This window comes from Peromyscus californicus, unplaced genomic scaffold, assembly GCF_007827085.1.
Source record: "Peromyscus californicus insignis strain IS unplaced genomic scaffold, ASM782708v3 Scaffold_3__1_contigs__length_106647218, whole genome shotgun sequence".
NCBI classification, from domain to species: Eukaryota; Metazoa; Chordata; class Mammalia; order Rodentia; family Cricetidae; genus Peromyscus; species Peromyscus californicus.
In genome coordinates this window covers 1,615,223-1,633,140 of record NW_026294551.1, presented here as the reverse complement: position 1 = coordinate 1,633,140, position 17,918 = coordinate 1,615,223, and the positions used below count along the sequence as shown (strand labels likewise).

Here is a 17,918-nt window from a genome sequence, read left to right as displayed (position 1 = left end):
CTGACCTTGCAATCTTGGGCAGCTCATCCCAGACCTCCAGACTCCAAGCCCCAGATCCAGAGCTCTGGGTGCTGGGGTGCCTGCTGTGGGCACAAAGCCACTCCAGGCCAGCACATGAGTATGTACATTCTCCTTCACGCCAGCTGAGCTCAGGGTTGGTGACTGCCTTGGGGGATGTAGCTCACTTGGGGCCTCCTGACAGCCCTCCCCATCCTGAGTCCTTCTGCCCTTGTCCTCCTTCACCCCGTCCCCATCTCTGTCCCCAAGGGAACTGGAGCAGACTGGTGCAGGCAAGGGAAGAGGGGGGAGCCAGGCAGGTTCACTTAGCCAATGAACATGAACCATGACCTGGCAGCTCCACAGTGGTGGAGGAACTCTTTCCAGCACAATCCAGGGTCCATGCAGCATCACTTTCATTTCAGGGGACCCTATCCCTTCTCCAGGGTTCTCTCTCCTCCCTTAGTCCTGCATGTCAGTCTCCTCCCCACAGGAATGTTGGGTGCTGTTCAGCAAAGTGTGTGAGTGTGCACAGGTACCCCAGAGGGACACAGGCATGTGAATACGAAGGAAAGGAAATGTAATCCTGTGGCAGGTACATAAATGCTCAGTGTTCCAGAGGAATGTGTATTGTTAGAAGGAAGATGACTTGCATGTGGTCCCCTAGAATCTGGTGTGTGGACATTCGTATCACAAAAATAAAGATGAAAACTAAGAAGAAAAAAAGACATTGATCATCAAGGATCAAACTTAGGAGAGTTGAGCTGTGGATGACTGCTTAGAGGAGGGACCTCAAGCCAGACAAAGGGCTCCAGAGAGTCCCCTAAAGGGAGTGGAAATGAACAGATTGTAGACTCAGATGACTGGGTAGAGTTCAGGCTTTAGGATTAATATACAGGAAACTAAGCAAACACAACCAGATGTGGTCATTCCAGTACTTGGGAGGATGATAAAGACTTGAAGGCCTAGAGCTACATAGCAAGTTCAAAATCAGCCTGGGCTCCATGAGACTTCCAAAAAAACAAAACAAAAACCTGAAGGTGCCAGCTGTGGGTCACAGTACACACCTTTATTCCCAGCATTTATGAGGCAGTAGCAGGCAGGGCTCTGATTTTGAGGCCAGCCTGGTCCACATGGTGAGTTCTAGGACAGCCAGGGCTATATAGAGACCCTGTCTCAAACAAACAACAACAACAAAACCCTAAAGGGAAGAGGCTGCAGAGCAATGGTGGAGTGCTTGCCTACAACGTATGAAGTTGTTGGGTCCCACAAATAAGGCAGAACGAAAGGGCAAGGTGGTATGCAAGTGGAATCTCAGTTCTGGGAAAACAGGAGGGCCCAGGGCTTGCCAGCCAGCCAGTCCAGCCTGAGTGACAAGTGCTTCAGGCCAATCTCAAAGGAGGCAGACAGGCTTCCTGGAGATAGCATTCAAGGTGTTTCCCGTTTCCACTCGTGCATATACATATTTACACATACAGACACACAAAAAAGTAAGGAAAAGAAACAAAGCAGATGGTGAAAGAAGGCAATTAGTAATTCCACGAGGAAAAAATAGAAAAAACAACTCACCATATGGTTTGCCTTTGAATACAAACACAAACGTCATAATGTGATCATTCAATCTTGATGCGACCAAAATTGAGGGAAAACAAAACTATCCAAGGGTTGGCGATGTAGCTCCGTTGTAGAGTCCCTTCCTAGCACGATCCTCAGCATGTCAGATATGGTGGCACATGCCTACAACCCCTACGTTTATGAAGCTGGAGGGAAGAAGGGTCAGAAATCCAAGGCCACCCTCAGCTACATAGTAAGGGTGAGGCCACCTTGAGATCCCGTCTAAAGAAGACAAAGGCAAAACCACTGTAGGGACTGGAGAGGTGGCTTTGTGTTAGAGCACTGGATACTCTTGCAGAGGACTGAATTCTGACTCCAGCACTCATATCAAGCAGCTCACAATTGACTGTAACTACAGTTCTTGGGGATGCAACTTCTTCTGGCCTCTATGGACACTCTCACACATACATATTAAGAAAAAAAAATTAGCTGGATATAGTGGCATATACCTTTAACCTCAGCATCAGGAGCACAGGTGGACCTCTGTGACTCTGAGATCCTGTTTAAAAAAAAAAAAAAAACTTAAAATAAATAGAACTAAAAAAGAAAAATCTAGAGAAGACACTGGACAGGAACAGCCTGGTGCAGCGGGAAGTGGGAAAATCAATAAATGAAAAACTCAGGATAGCTGGTTGTGGTGGTGCATGCCTTTAATTCCTAGAACATAGGAGGCAGAAGCAGGTTGATCTTTGTGAGTTCCAGACCAGCCAGGCCCAACTAAAACAAAACAACAACAACAAACAAACAAACAAAAAAAACCCAAAAACCAAACAAACAAACAAATCCAGGCTTGCTCTATTTGTACTTTTATTGTCACCATTGATTGAAAGCTGTGATGTGTGGGTTTGCCTCTGAACAGCACAGGAGGCGGCTCACACTGATCCACAAAGGTGCTTGCATCCTCTTGCTCAGCTCATTTTACTAACCACTAGGCCTGGTAGCCCTCTGGATGGCTAAGAGTTACAAGTATCACTTAAGTACTGTGGTGACAGAGTAGCTTCAGGATGGGCCTGCAGCCAGGGTGGATGGGAGACCTGTTGCAGGTTTCCAAACCCTGATCCTGACCCCTTTCTCCACAGGTGGATAGGTGCAAGTATCTCATCGAAGTTCTCACCCTGTAAGGTGAACTCTATGTAGGAGGTAGTGACCCATGGCACTGACTCCAAGTGGTAGCCCTTGGCAGGGAGGGAAGATGGGTGTGTTGTGTGGGGGGGGGGGCACATAACAAGGGCATATCTCCCTGAGTCCTTGAAGCAGGTCAGCCCCACCTACCAAATCCTATTTTCCTCTGCCCTGCTCACCTTTTGACCTGGGATCATCCAGTACAAGGCTCCATGCAGAGGGCATGGGTACTGGGATGTCCCCTAGGGACTCCAGCTAGCACTGAGTACAAGGCAAGGACTCCTGGTGAACTGAGAGGCAAAGCACAGAGGCCTAGGTGGCTGGGGTTAGGGGGAAGAAGGCAGAACCCACAGCCCAAAACAGGACTGATCCAGTTGTTAGAACCCAAATTACATGTCCCCGCCCCACAGACAGGGTTTCTCTGTGTTAACAGTTCTGTCTGTCCTGGAACTCACTCTGTAGACCAGGCCAGCCTCGAACTCACAAGAGATCTGCCTGCCTTTGCTCCCCAAGTGCTGGGATTAAAGTCATGCGCCACCACCGCCCAGCAATTATATGGCTTTGATACATCTCAGGGACATTTAGTATGTCCAAGTGCTATGTGTCACTGAGCTCACTATATTGAGCTAACTTTGTCAAGTGAATCCATGATCGATTAATAGTGGCAGTGGGTACTTAACCTGGGAACCACAGAGGAACCAAGTACTGATCACTTGAAGAGGTTGGGATATGACAACTTCGCTGAAGGTCATGTGTGTGGTACCAGCCCAGCCAGAGTCCAAGCCCACTACCCCTCCAGGAAAGGCTGGGAAGCCCCTGGAAGTGCTCTAGTAGAGCTGGTATGAATCAACCCACTAGGAGGCAGAATGTTCTCGGGTTAGGACTTTGCTTGATCCCTCAGCGGACATACTGGATCCCAGGTTGTGTGCCCACCCACCTTGTCCTGATGTCCCCTTCCAGTCCTGACAATGGGAGGCAGATTAGGTAACAACAGCCTAGGACACTGAGCCTCTTCAAAGAGCCCAACAGGCTCCAGGGAACTAACAATGCCAACTCATGGGGGATGGCTTGGCACCTAGAACACCTATTTCTCACTGTCCTGTATTGCCTGCACCTCCCTGAGGAGACTTGTCTTGCCCAGCCCACACCCAGGAGATGCCTCTGGGGGCCACTTGAGCCCCGGAATACTCTTCTGGGAAAGCATGTTCCTGAAATAAATTCCGCTTTGGCATCTTCTCAGGAGCAGGAGCATTCCAGGGCTGTTTCCATGATTGAAGGTCAAATGCAGCCAGGTCTCTCATGGGCCTAGCAGCTGCCCCAGACAGCCAAGGAGCCAATGCTCCTCAGAGTCCATAGACCAGGCCAGCAAGGAGTTTAAGGTGATTTAAAAAAAAAAAAAAAAAAAGAGTGTGAACTACTTTCAGAGCTCCATATGAGGAACGGCAGCTTGGATACCATGAGGATCTGGTTTTATCACTCCCCAGACTGCTCTGGGGGGCCAGGGGTCACAGATCTGCAGGGCTCACAAGGCCTGAGTCTCCAGTCCTGTGCAGCTGTGTGGGCTTCAGAGCAGGGCCTAACAGACCACTCAGACACCACTTCCAGTGCCACCCACCTTTATTCACAGACCCTCGGTCTCCAACACAGACACTTGGATTCAAGAGGGTACAAGAAAAGGGGGCCTTGGTAATCCTCCCAGCACACCCGAGAAAGCCAGGACAGGCCTGGCAGCACCACTCCTTCAAGGCCAGCCTTAGTGCCCCTGCTCAAGGGCACTGCTGTGGCCACAGGGCTACAGGTCCCAGGAGACCAGGCCTGGTGGCCAGAGGCCCCTCCAGAGAGCCAGCACTGTCCTCGGCTCAGAGCTGACTCCACTCTGAAACTGAGGCAAGAAAGGGGCAAGATGGACAGTGGGGATAGGGGAGCTCCCCAAGGTCCAGGCCAAAAGTCTCCATGGAGAGACCCACACTAGATGCAGGTGGGACTGCACATGTCCTAATTTCTGGTCATTCAAGGTTCCAACAGCCAAAGAAACAGAGGTCCCTTTATCCTTTCCGACCTTGAGTGGCCAGGAAGGAGAGGGGCCAGGCATGGCAGGTAACAGCAGAGAGGGCTGGGTAGGCAGGGCCAGGTGCTACCCAAGATGCGGCTGGCCAGGGGAAAAGGACAGGGGATGACATGGCCAGACCCCTGTTCCCCCAGTGACAGGGGCACCTTGATACCCTGGAGAGGAAAGGAAGGGCCTTGACCATCAATCCTGCTGGCTCTGGGGATTACGGCCCGATAGAGCACACTCTCCTCCCCCCTCCCAGGAGCAGAGCCACTGGAACAGAGGGAACCAACATCAAGTGCACCCTGATCTTGTGGAGGCCAGGGGAGGGGCGCCAGGCACTCTAGGACTTCTTGGCATCCTGCGTGTTCCGGCGCTTCAGGTCACTCAGATCGATGGGCTTGAAGGCTGTCGGGGGACAGTCTGGTTGGTGCTGGGAACAGAGCCCCACCCAGTCCCCACTGCTAGAGGCTCCCAAACCCAGGTGTCTTGGAAAGGACAACAGTGCAAGCAGGAAGCAGGGCCTTCCCTCCAGCTCCCTTAGGTCTGCCCTACTCACTCTTCAGGCTGGGGTTGGGAACCTTCTCCACATATTCCTCCACTAGGCCCCGCTCACCGCCAGAGAGCTGGCTGCGCAGGTCTCGCTCAACACCCTGCCAGGCTGCAACAAGAGGACAGTGGGTTCAGTGCTCTGCAGTATTCAAGTCAACAGAGCATCTGCCCCTGATGCTGGGCCAAGCAGACCTTCCTTCCCTTCAGCAGCGTCCATCCCTGCTTCGACCAGTCTCCCTCTGTCACAGAGCTGAGGGTGTCCTGCAGAATCCCAAACTGTCCTCCCTCTGCATCAGCTCCTCCCGCCCCTGCTCCTCCCGAAGGCCAGTCCCTTCTGTGCAATGGCCTCCCCAAGTTAGAAGGCTTAGAGGGTCCCACCCATCCGGTCTGTTGTCTGGGACCCAGACAGAGTGGGAAGAGTGGAGGGCGGGGTGTTCACCCACGGCAGGCGGTAGAGCAGAGCACAGGCACCAAGGGCACCAACCTTCATAAATGAAGCGCACATTCTCTTCGTGTGCTGGCGTGAAGATCTCACTGCTGTTGGTGGGAGAGCGGGGACTGCTGTTCCTCTTGCCGTTGTAGACGACTCTGGAGACAGGAGAGCTGGGGAAACGCTCTATGTGTGAGAAGGGATTAGTAGGATAGATGGGGTCCCAACTCCCACACAAACCTAAGACCCACCTGGTCATTGCTGGGATGTCTGGTCCTGGCACCTGGCTGCTGGATCCTGCGGCCTATAAAACAGAAACCCCAAGGCACTGCAGATGTCGCCTTTCCAGCAGAAAAAGGAACAAACTATGTGCCCCTGAGTCCACTGGGGACCCTTAGGCTAGGCCCAAGACTTGAGTGGCTAGTGGGCTCCAAGCAATCCTGAACTGCTATGGAGGTGTCGGTGTCAGAGACACAAAGGACACACGCAGGTAAACACTGCTTAACGTAGCCACTGGGACCATGTGTTCAGCCTCATCTCCCAACCCATTCCTGTCTTCAGTCTGCAGATCCTGCACAGTAGAGCACAACAGACCCTAGCTCCACCCCAGAGGGCTACTAGGACTCATTCATGCTTCTGCAAAGCCTAAACTCAACCTCCTAACTGTCCATGGGAACTGCATGTTGAGAAAACTAGCTATCCTGAAGCTCAGTGACATTTGACAAAGGATCCCAGGAACACTAGAGCATCAAAAATAAAGTAGACCAGGAGGAAGACATCTCTGGTGGGAGCAGCCAGACCTGACCCAACCTAGTGACCAGAACCCTGGGGTGCAACCTGTTTATAGGCCAGAGGATCTTTGCTGACAAGTGGGCGGGGTATCTATGTTTAGGGTCAGAATCTCATAATTAACCAGCTGAGGACACACAACCCAAGACAAGGAAACCAGTCACACAGGGTTAGTTCTAAGTCTGGCCTTGGTCCAGATGGGACAACCCCAGATGCTGAAGACAAATGAGATCCAGACAGTCCCAAGCTTGTCACACCAGGCTCTTCTATGGTTAGTGATCATTAACTATTCAGACGCCTCAATGGTATCAATTCCATAAGAGCTCTAGAACCCTGTGCCTCTCCTCAAACCTGGCTCCCAGCCCCCACTCTCTGTCTTTCCCAAAGCTGCCAGTAAAGGACATCAAAGCACAGACAAGCCTCTGAGGTGTGATGATGGCAGTGAGACGAGATGGGGAAGCTCCAGTTACAGGCCAGGAAGGAGAAAGGCAGGGCTCAGGGGCCAATCCCTACCTTAGCTTCCAGGGTCCACGCTGCTTTTGCCCTTGACACCCTTTTCTGTCCAGGATTCACTGCTACTTGTCAGTACCTGTCCCCTAGGCCACTATTTTCTGCCGCCTCTACCCATGCAGCCTCAGGCTCTGGTGGTCACATTCTCCAATGCCCTCTGCCTGGGTGCCCCTGCTGGCACCAGCCTAGCTGGCAGCAGGCTTTATGTTTGTTGAAGCAGAGAAACTGGAGCATGTTTACTGGCAAGGAATAAAGTACTATGATACCAAATAAGCAGGGTCTCTAAAAGGTTTAACGTGTTGGGGTCCAGGACCAAAGCGGTACAATGGGCTAAGAAGAATGGTAGTCTGCAAAAGTGCCAAGGATGTCTGAAAACCTCTGAGATCACAGACTATTGCTCAGCAGCCCAGGTAAAGGGGGTGGTGGTCTAACAAAGGCCATCCACAGAAGGGGGTACCATTTCGAGTGAGCAGCCAGGGAAAGAGCCCTACTTCAAAAGAATTCTTGAAGTACCCAGGGCTCTATCCCCTGGGGCTCCCACCAGGATGATAGCAGGGGCAGAGGTCAGGCAAGGCCACCTCAAGCTCCAAACCCAGCACTTCCTTGCCCTGTTTTTCTTCTCTCTCTGTGTTACAAGTGTTTTCTCAATACTCGAGCCACAGGTAAATCATTCCATCAATTCCACAATACTTTTTGGGGTCTTTCTGCTGTTTGTGTTTAAAGATAGGAAGCCCAAGCTGGCCTCAAAATCACTGTGTAGTCAGGGCTAGCCATGAACTCCTGGCTCTCTGTCTTCACCCCCAAGTGCTGGGATTACAGGCATGAACTACTACTATGCCTGGCACTACTCCACCATGCTTTTTCTCTGTATCTTTGAAAGTTGTTGTCCCAGTAATCCCACACACCCAAGCCGAGCAGCACTTCCCCGTAAATCTAGGCAAACTGCTATCTTACGTGTAACCGCTTCCTTCTTTACTTCTGATACAGTCTAAGTCACCAGGCTGTCTCTGAACTTACTGCTGACTGAGCAGGCCTTAGACTTGCAATCCTCCTGCATCGGCCTCCTGAGTAGCTAGGTTATGAGCCTGTGCTACCAGGCTCCACAATTGTGTATACATGCTGTTTTTAGTGAACTCATAAAATAAGGCACAACTAATAATGATTGTATCTCAGATCTGATGACCTTCTGATACATCCCTGGGCCAAGGACTCCCTCTATCAACATACTTCTACCTGTGGCCCTGCCCTCCTGACTTACACACCCATCCCTGCTGCCCCAGCTCCCCCTAGCTCCACTGTAGACACAAACAGCTGGCAGTACAGCCTCCTGACACTTTTCACCACTCCCCAGTGGGAACCACTTGAGCTATACACTGTCATCGAGTTCTTGGTCCACAATTTCTCGTGTCACCAGCTACTACACCGCAGCCCCCTTTAGCAGTCAGTTGTAAACTTGTTTCCTGCTGAAAGACTACACATCCCATCTTCCTCTGTAGGTATTTTGGCCATCTGCACACCTGGGTGACAAAGTCCTCTCCGTGAATAAACATGGCCCCCCTAAGGTCAGACCAAGTCTTTCTTTCTTCCTTTAGTTTCTCTCCAGCTGGCTTTTAAAAATCTAACAGAACTAGAACCATTTTCTATTCCCTGATCTTCTGTTCAGAAGTACCCTGGACAGAGGTCTTCCAAATCCTGTGGCTTCCTCACTGAAAGTGAACTGGTCACCAGGAGCAGTTAACAGGTCCTCCTGCTCCAAAGACTGACACATAGCCACATGAAGCCTGTACCTCAAACGAAGGACCTGCAGCTCTTCAGCCAACATAATGGACATGACAGAGCCATACTACATTATCCCAGTGAAAACTAATAAAGAAAGGGATGCTACAGACCACTGAGTGTGAGACAGAAAATGTGGAGTCAGCTCATACTTAAACAAGGTGGAGATCCAGAGACTGAGAACCACACAGGCCACAGCAGACCCTTGCCAAGGGAGGACCACAGGGCAGCCCCTGGGCTGGGAACGTTACACACTGTTCATGCTCCTACCATGCTGGCCAGGAAGAAGACATCTGACAATCCTACCTCAGAGGATGAAGCAGCTGTCACCTAACAGAGGCGATCTGAATGACTCCCAGCCCCCATCCAACCCAGGGCCTCACAGCTGCATTAACTAGCAGGGTGCTAGATGCTAATTATCCCTACGTTTGCCTCCATCCCTGCCTGCATCCTACATCAGGTTCCTCTCCTCTCTGAAATGCCCACTTCCCAGTGACACCCATGTAGGTGTGCTCACAGTCCTCTATTCCATGGAGAATTCTTATTGAATGGGTTTATTCTATGTAGAACCATCAGTTTCTACGGACCCAAGGCCTTCAGAGACTTCCTGGAAGGCAAGGTGGGGACATGACGCTAGGTGGTGGTCATAACTTTGCTGCCCAACAAAGTGACAACAAGGGTGGTCCCCCACCAGAACCAAAGGTGTAAAGGCTGGTCACTCTTGATCTTTTGGAGTTTCTGCTATCCAAATTTCCTTTCCTTCCTTCCTTCTCTCCACACCCCTTTTAGAAAAAGAGGTCTCGTGTAGCCCTGGCTGGTCTTAAATTTCTGATACTCCTGACTCCAACTCACAAAGTGCTGGGATTACAGATACCTGCCACCACTCCCTGCTTCAAATTTTCTGGTTCCTCCTTCCATGCCTTGTATCCTTTGCAAATTGTTAGGCTTTTACTTAATAACTAACCAGCCAAGCAGCAGACTCTCCTGTGACAGGTTGGGCCTGCTTCCGGGTGGTGACGGCAAGTCATCAGACCTCGAATGTAATGTGTATCCTCTTCTTTCCCTGGACTAGCAAACCACAATATTCCGTAACTGGACCCCAGGCCCCTCATTCTGGAGGACCTGGCTCCTGCTGTCCTCCTGTCCTGTGTGTGTGTGTCTCTCTCTGCCCTGGACACTCCCCACCCAGAAGTCCACGAGCTCATCCCAACTCACTGGGGACCCTTGCTTGAGCTTGTCCCCTGCCTGAAACGTGGCGTTCAGAGGGAAGATCACCTTATCTAAGACGGCCACCCTAGGTCCAGGACTGCTTTTGTCAACAGGGGCATGGCACTTCCGGCCACCATCCCGTCCACCTTGCGGACTAACAGCGGACAGGCCCTGGAGCCGCTGCACCGGAACAAAAGGGATGTGGGCAGGGCACCGGCAAAGACACGGGCGCGGGTTAGGGGGCAGGCCTGCGCCGCCCAGAAGCGGGAAGAGCTCGGAGGCTGCGCCGGGACTGCGGGCGTCGTTTCCCCGCGGGCGGCCGGGCAGGAAAGGCTCCTCCAGGCGGCCGCCACGTCCGCACCCCGCGGCGACACCGGCCTCGTCTCTCCCCGCGCCGGCCAGGAGACCCAGCGACACCAGGGCGGGGCGGGGCGGAGCGGCCAAGGTCCCGCGGAGCCCGCGGCGCCCCGCCCCGCCGCGCCGCCCGCGCCGCGCCTTCCTCACCTCGCCCTCCTCGCCGCCGCCGCCGCCGCCGCCGCTTCCAGTGGGCCGGCCGGAAGTGACGGCACCGCGCAGGCGCAAACGCAGCCGGCCACGTGATCGCGGGCGCACGGGGTACGGCGAGGTCGGAGGCGCGCGAGGTCGTCCCGGAAACGCGGGCTTGGGGAGGGGTTCCCGCATCTCTGGTCCCCGAGGCTCTAACCCCAGGCCTTGCGCTGCCACCAAGCCCCAGCTCAGCGTGCATGGCGATGGTTTTGCAGTGGACCGCGCTAATTAGTCTCCATCACAGCTTGGGAATCATGTTTATTGAAAAAGTAAAAAGTATCATCATAAAAAAACCAACCAAACAAAATAACAAAACCTGGAGAAAAAGCCAGGCCAGAGAAATGGGTATAGGGCAGAGGAGTCATGCCCCACGACAAGTCCTAACAGCCTGGCTGCGTCACCGGCATGTTCATTGGGCACACCCTGGCCCCTGGGGCAAGGTGCTTGCCTCTTCTCCAGGGAGGCACAAACCCCCAAAGGTCAGGGGTGGCTCAGTCCATGCTGGTTCCTTTGAAGAGTTCCACCAAGTCCTTGAAGTCTGGATCAATAAGGTCGGAGGGCAGATCGCCATCATCATTGGCTGCATCTCTGTCTGCTCCCAAAGAGATGAGATACCTGGGGTGTGAAGGACTGTTGGTTAAAGCTTACTCAGCCCACCCAGGAACAGAGGGTTAGAATTCTGGGGTCACCTGTTTGTTTTTTCCAGGCAGAGTAAGGAGGAAGAAACCTGACCCCTTGGAACCTGTGGCCAGATTTTCCAGCCTGCTCTAATGTTGCAATCGAGTAGAAACTGCCAGAATCCCTCAGAGTTGCTGCCTACACCATCGGAGCTATATTTGGGGGTTCATATGCTGGAGACCAATTGAAGCTTGGAGGGATTGGGATGAAACCTCTGAACCGTATTCCATAGTCTTACTTGGCTATGTCAGGGTACCCATCACTGCAAGCAATATGCAGAGGTGTCCAGCCAGTCTCATCCCGCTGATGAATGTCAGCACCATATTTGACCAGCAACTTCACACAGTCCAGGTTTCCAGAGAGCACAGCTTCATGCAGGGCAGCCAGGCCTGGGCAGGGTGGGAATGCAGGGTCAAGGCTGTAGCCCTCTGCACAGGATTTCCCCTACCTCCTTAAAGACAGAAGACCAGTCAGTCCATCAGTGCTTACTCACCTGAGGGGTGGATAGTGTCCAGGGAGACTTTCCGAGCCCGGATAAAGCGCCCCACCTGCTCCAGGTCGCCTTGGCGGATATGGTCCAAGAAGAGAACATCATTAGGGAAACGCACACTGCGATCAGCCAACAGCCGCCGCCGCCGTTGTCTGGGGCTGTAGCGGGCATAGCGGGCAGTTCTGCTGGGCATCCTGGGGCTTGGGGTGGGCTATCTCTGTGAGGACCCTACTTCAGTAGGTAAGAGTGGGAAGTATGCCAGCCAGATCAGATCAGTGTGATGGCTCTCTGGCTTGACAGAACCACAATTCCAGCTTATATAGGGCTTGCGGGGCTATATAAAGCCGCACAGTCATGCTCGGAGACGCGAGGGGCTGAAACCGAGCTGCTCCCCCCTCCCGGAGCACAGGATCATGTTTAGTGGCTCATCTTTCAGCACACCTGTCGCTATGTCTGGCCAAAGGGGTCAGATCCTTCCTGGCTACTACTCTGTGTCCGCAGCTGGACCTAGAAGGTGCCTTATAGAGGACAGGAGAAGGACTAGGAGAGTGCCCATGAGCAAAGCTGTGGATGTGGGCTTAAGAGCATCACGAGGGTCTGAGCTTGAAGGATGGCTTACCTGTCTACCTGCTGGAAACTGAGTCTCCTCCCCATCTGAAGAGCACTGATCCATTGTCATTTAGAAGGCCTCAGCACTGTCCATTTCCCAACATGTTGCTCTTACCTTCCCTTGTAGCTTCTAGAGAAGATTCCCAGAACTGCCTTCAGAGTATATCATACTGTTAGGAACTGCTGCTGCCCAGGCTAGGATCTCAGTCCTTCAGGCCAGCACAACCAGTCCTAAGGCACCCACCCTGCGCACACAAACACCCTGCCTCTGGGTTCTGGACCGTTTCTTAGAGACTCATGAAGGTGGCATCCAGTCTGTTCCTAAGGGTCAGGGAGTGGTACAGGTGGAGAAAGGGAAGGACCCCATATGTTAGCTTCCTGCAGACTCTGCCAGCTGTCTTGCTTTTGCAACAGCTTCAGCCAAGGTCTCAGGTGGTGCTTGGCTTGGGGGTGTGAGACTACCTGGTAGATGGAATGCAGGTACAGCTGGGCCATAGGAGCCCAGAAACTTGGTTATGGAGGTGTGGATAGCCCGACTCTACAGCTTCCCTGAATTCCTGAAAGCTAATGGTTGAGTCTGCTAGGGTTGTTATGACCAAGTAACTCAGACCCGGATCTCAACTCTCAAACAAGAATTTGCCCTCATGGTTCCAGAGGTTAGCAGCCTGATGCCAGGGTGGACTCCTGGGGTTCTGAGAGAGCTCCTGTTCCAGACTTCCCAGGCTCTGGAAGTCAGTCCAGTCCTTGCTGTTCTTTGGCTTCTAAAAACATTTGCCCAATCTCTACATTCATCTCTAATGGCTTCTGTCTCTTCCTGTGTCAAGTCCTACCCCCTCCACCTTTTTTCTATTCTTTCTTTTTTTAGATAGAGTCACTGGCATTGAACTTCCTTTTAAACTGCAAATCAGGGAAACTCCTGAGCATCCTGCCATCAGTTCCCAAGTGCTGGGTTTACAGGTGTTCACCACCACACTGAGCTACCCCTTTAATTTTTTATTTCTATTTTTCCTCAGGAAAGGTGGTTGTTTTCCAGGGTGGCCAGCCTTAAACTCTCAGCCTCCTCAAAAAAGTACTGGAATTACAGGCATGTTTTATTACTCTGGCTCAGATTTTTCCTTATAAAGACACCATCCATAGATGTTCTTACAAAGACTTAGGGTACACCCTTCTCCAGTGTGACCTTACTTTATCCATTTATACTAACAATGACCCTATTTCCAAAAAAGTCACACTCAAAAGTATTTGGAGCTAGGACATGAATTTGGGAAACACAACCTACTATACTGATGAGATTCCTAGGTGGTCATGGGAGGCCTGAGACTGGGCAGCTCCTTGGCAAGCTGGGGAGCTGAGAAGGCAATGTGGTCAGCAGCAGGCCTTACATCACCTGGCTGCTTTCTAGCCTTCGTCAAGCCAACATGTTACACACCCTGCAGGTGTAAAGCTGAGGTCATTGGCTACAAGACACACTGAACAAGGACTCCCTGCCTGGCAGGGTGCTTCCATATCCCTCAGTGCTCAGGGGCTGTTCCCTGAGTTTGAGTATCCCAGAAACTTGGACGGGCCCTGGGAGAATCTGCTGTGGATGGTTCTGTGACTGCATCTCCAAGGCTCAGTTCTAACTCCTGGTCACTTGAGAGGAGTCAGGTACCACGACTTCTAACTTGTTTACCTAAAGTGGGGAAACTGAACGTTCCGAGCTGTAGCTGGGTGACAGAACCCCTCCTTGATTAGATGTGATGATTGTCTTTTTTTGTGTTGTGGAAAGGTTCGGTCTGCACTCCCAGCTCAGAGGATCATATGAAAGCATGTGAAAGAAGGTGCTACCATCAGAGCAGCAGGGAGGACTGGCAGAACCATCCCTTCCTTCCCTCAGTGAATGGCCTCTAATAAGACCAGGTCTGGGCATATTTAGCACATGAGGCCTCTGGTCATTTAGAGCACAGAGGTTCTTGAGTTTGGGGTCTCTGTTTGAGTCACAGTCTAGTTCCCAAAGCCTTACAGACAGTGTTCCTGGGAATTGTGTGTTCTGAGCTGAGGTCTCTGCCTAGTATACCTCGACTTTCAGTAGGAGCCACAATACGCTGTGCAAGTCTTTTATGGTGGTTGATGTTAGAACAAAGCCTGGAATTACATGCCTCTGTCCCTGATTGATTCAGCCAGTATGGACTTATAAAGTGACTAGTCTATGAGGTTTAGAATTTCTACTTTTTAGAGAATGGACTAAAACATTTACACAAAGCTGGGGTGGTGACAATTTCTGTAATTCCAGCGCTTGGGAGATAGAGGCAAGAAGTTCAAGGCTCAAAAAACAAACAAACAAACAAACAAAAAACCCTCCAACATTTTGTAGCCCTCAAGCTTTCAATCTTCTTGCCAGCAGGGCAGTGGTGGTACATGCCTTTAGTCCCAGCACTCTAGAGGCAGAGTTGGGTGGATCTCTGTGAGTTTGAGGCCAGGTTGGTCTACAGAGCTAGTTCTGGGACAGCCAAAGCTACACAGGGAAACCCTGTCTCAAAAAACAAAAGAAAACAAAACAAAACAAATCAATCCTCTTTCCTGAGCTTCCTAAGCATTGGGATTACAGGCTTGTATTACCATACCCAATCCCAATTTATGAAAGTCCAGAACTGGGAACATAGTTCTGGGTAAGGCATTGCCTAGTGGGACAGCCAGACTCTGTCTCAAAAACAACAATGAAGAGTCCAGCACAAATTTGGCATAGTAGCACAAACCTCTAATCCCAGCACTCTGGAGGCTAAGGTAGATGGTTTGTCATGAGTCCAAAGTCAGTCTGAAATACAGAGTGAGTTCAAGGCCAGCAGAGATGACACAAGCCTAAATTAAACCAAACCAAAAAAAATAAGAAGAAAAAAAAAGTCTGACAATGCCACCCAGCAGTAGTGACATGTACTCAGTGCCTGGGGGCTGTTAGGTGTTAGGTAATCTAGCATAGGCAGGCAGAATGGTCAGTCTAGAATTAAACTTCAAAGCCTGAAGACCCCTTAGGGCAGTACTTTTTTAAAGTTACAAGCTAATGGCTCTGGCTACATAGGGGGAATTGGGAAATTCCAGTCTACTAAACCTTCACCACTGCCCCAAAGAGCCTTCAGTTGTTTTACTAATCTACCAATCTCAGACACAGAGGTTTTAGACACCACCCTGTAGCTGCCCTGAACAGCCTGGCTTTGGAATGCTCCATTGGCTGCTTCTGCAAAAGGGGAAAGATATCTGTGAGTCATGCTCCTCTCAGAAGCACATGACAGTGGCTGCCTGTTTTGGGCTTTCTTATCCAGAGACCAAGTCCCTGCACAGCTGGGCAGTGGTTCACTGGCTGTCTCTAGGGCAGGATGTATAGCACACCTTTTTATCTGGGATAAATTGGAAACAATCTGCTCACAGCCCTGCTGGGTTTTCTTCCCTGGTAGCCCTGTGTCTTCCCTTAATGGCATGTCAGCCCCAGAGTCTTGACTCACATTTTGGGGACAGAATTTGCACCTTCCCATGTCAAACTCCAAAGTGACTGTACCTACTTTAAGGTGATCATGGGCCATTGTGTCAGCAGGTCCCTGCTGAAGCTTCTGGAACTGAAGTAGCTGGAAACCAGCCCTATAATGAATCACCAACAGCCAGTGAAGGCAGCATAAATGGACATCTGACCTAATTGCGAGTCAGAATGGACAGCATCAAGAATGGTAGATACCTGGGCAATCTGGTGCTGCTTGAGGAGGTGACAGAGGGTCCTCTTCCCCTGCCTGTGTGCCAGATCAGCTCGGAGCATCCATGGACTTTTATGGAAGGATAAGGTAGCCATGGAGGAGATGACCACACCCCACACTCCTACACCTGGGAGATAATCATAAGTCCTTCAGTCCATCCCAACAGTTGGGTATTGTTTAAAATATTAAGACAACTCGCCGGGCGGTGGTGGCGCACGCCTTTAATCCCAGCACTCGGGAGGCAGAGCCAGGTGGATCTCTGTGAGTTCGAGGCCAGCCTGGTCTCCAAAGCGAGTACCAGGAAAGGCGCAAAGCAACACAGAGAAACCCTGTCTCGAAAAACCAAAAAAAAAAAAAAAAAAAAAAAAAAAAATATATATATATATATATATATATTAAGACAACTCCACATAGTTAAAAGGGAGGTTTATTTTGTGGGGTAACTTACAAGTAAAGGGATAGGTTACAGGGTCTGGGAAAGGTGTAGTGCAGTTCGGCGGTGTTCTCTGGAGAACTCTGCTCGGTCTACCTCCAGTGTCCAGGGTCCAGGAACCAAGAGAACCAGCCCATTCGGATCTCTGGTCTTCAGGGTCCTCTCTCGGCCCTGCTTTGTAGGCATGACAGTTACTGAAGCCTCAATGGGGGTTGGAATTTCCAGATCAAAGCTAGAATGACTGCCCACTACAGTTGGGTCTGACACAATGGTTATAAGCAGGAGGGCACCTATCCTTGGTGATGTGAAGATAGATGTCTTGCTCTGGATATCTTCAGAAAGTGTGTGTGTGTGTGTGTGTGTGTGTGTGTGTGTGTGTGTGTGTGTGCATATGTGTAAATACAGGCTCCTAAGAATACAGGTAAGGCCCAGGTCTCTGTCTGACCTCAGGCAGCTTATAATATTACTGTGTCAGGGCCTCTGTGAACACCCTGAGCCCTGTGACCTTTGGCCCTGTAAGCCTCTACTCACGACCCTGAGACTTTCAGACACTGTAGTGCTCCCAAAGGTGTCCATACCAGAGGGGAAGTCTGAGAAAGCCAGACTCAGGAACATCACCATCCCCATTGCACATGAGGTGGTAGTTTTAAGCCTGGGAAAACAACGGATTCCAGTCTTAGTTTCTCTGTTTGAACTGTCTTCTTTTTTATTTTTATTTTGTGTGCATTGGTGTTTTGCCTGCATGTGTGTCTGTGTGAGAGTGTTAGATCTCCTGGAACTGAAGTAACAGACAGTTGTGAGCGGCCATGTGAGTGCTGGGACATGAACCCGGGTGGTCTAGAGAGCAGTGAGATGGCTCTTAACCACTGAGCTGTCTCTCCAGCCCCTTGAACTGTCTTCAAGTTAAACTTACTTATTTTTAAAGTCTCATGTAGCTCATGTTAGCTGTGAACTCACTGTGTAGTTGAAGATGAGTCTTTTTGCTTGCCCTTCTCAAGTGCTGAGATTACAGGTATGCACCACCATGCCCAGCCTTTTTCCCCCTCTTTTTTTGAGACAGGGTCTTACAATGCCTGGCACGCATTATGTAGACCATACTGGCCTCAAAGTCACAGATCTACGTGCCTCTGCCTCCCAAGTGCTGGGATCAAACGAGTGCGCCACCGCACCCAGCTTTGCTTTCCTTTTTGAAACATTTTCATTTATATGTATATATATGTGTGGGGGGGTACCCTCCGAGGTCAGAAGAGGACATCAGATATCCTAAGCTGTGAACTTGTATAAACAAGGATGACTGTGACTTTCCAGTTTTCCTACCTACACTTCCTAAGCACTAGGATTATAAACATGCTCCACCATTCCTGATAAAATATTCTAACACAGGCTTTCATGTA

At 50.9% G+C, this 17,918-nt stretch overlaps 2 protein-coding genes across 2 annotated transcripts; both read right to left on the bottom strand.

The window, feature by feature from the left end:
• Positions 1 to 4,332: 4,332 nt before the first annotated feature.
• On the bottom strand, positions 4,333 to 10,649 carry Mcrip1 (MAPK regulated corepressor interacting protein 1). The gene is made up of 5 exons (XM_052757977.1): positions 10,554 to 10,649; positions 6,017 to 6,069; positions 5,820 to 5,938; positions 5,343 to 5,444; positions 4,333 to 5,191 (listed from the first exon to the last, which is right to left on the bottom strand). The coding sequence occupies exons 2-5, from the start codon at positions 6,022 to 6,024 to the stop codon at positions 5,127 to 5,129; spliced, it is 294 nt and encodes a 97-aa protein (XP_052613937.1). The 5' UTR covers positions 6,025 to 6,069; positions 10,554 to 10,649; the 3' UTR covers positions 4,333 to 5,126.
• Positions 10,650 to 11,086: 437 nt separating this feature from the next.
• Ppp1r27 (protein phosphatase 1 regulatory subunit 27) lies at positions 11,087 to 11,956 on the bottom strand. The gene is made up of 3 exons (XM_052755753.1): positions 11,767 to 11,956; positions 11,512 to 11,662; positions 11,087 to 11,210 (listed from the first exon to the last, which is right to left on the bottom strand). Exons 1-3 carry the CDS (start codon positions 11,954 to 11,956, stop codon positions 11,087 to 11,089), a joined length of 465 nt encoding a protein of 154 aa, XP_052611713.1.
• Between the last annotated feature and the right edge of the window lie 5,962 nt (positions 11,957 to 17,918).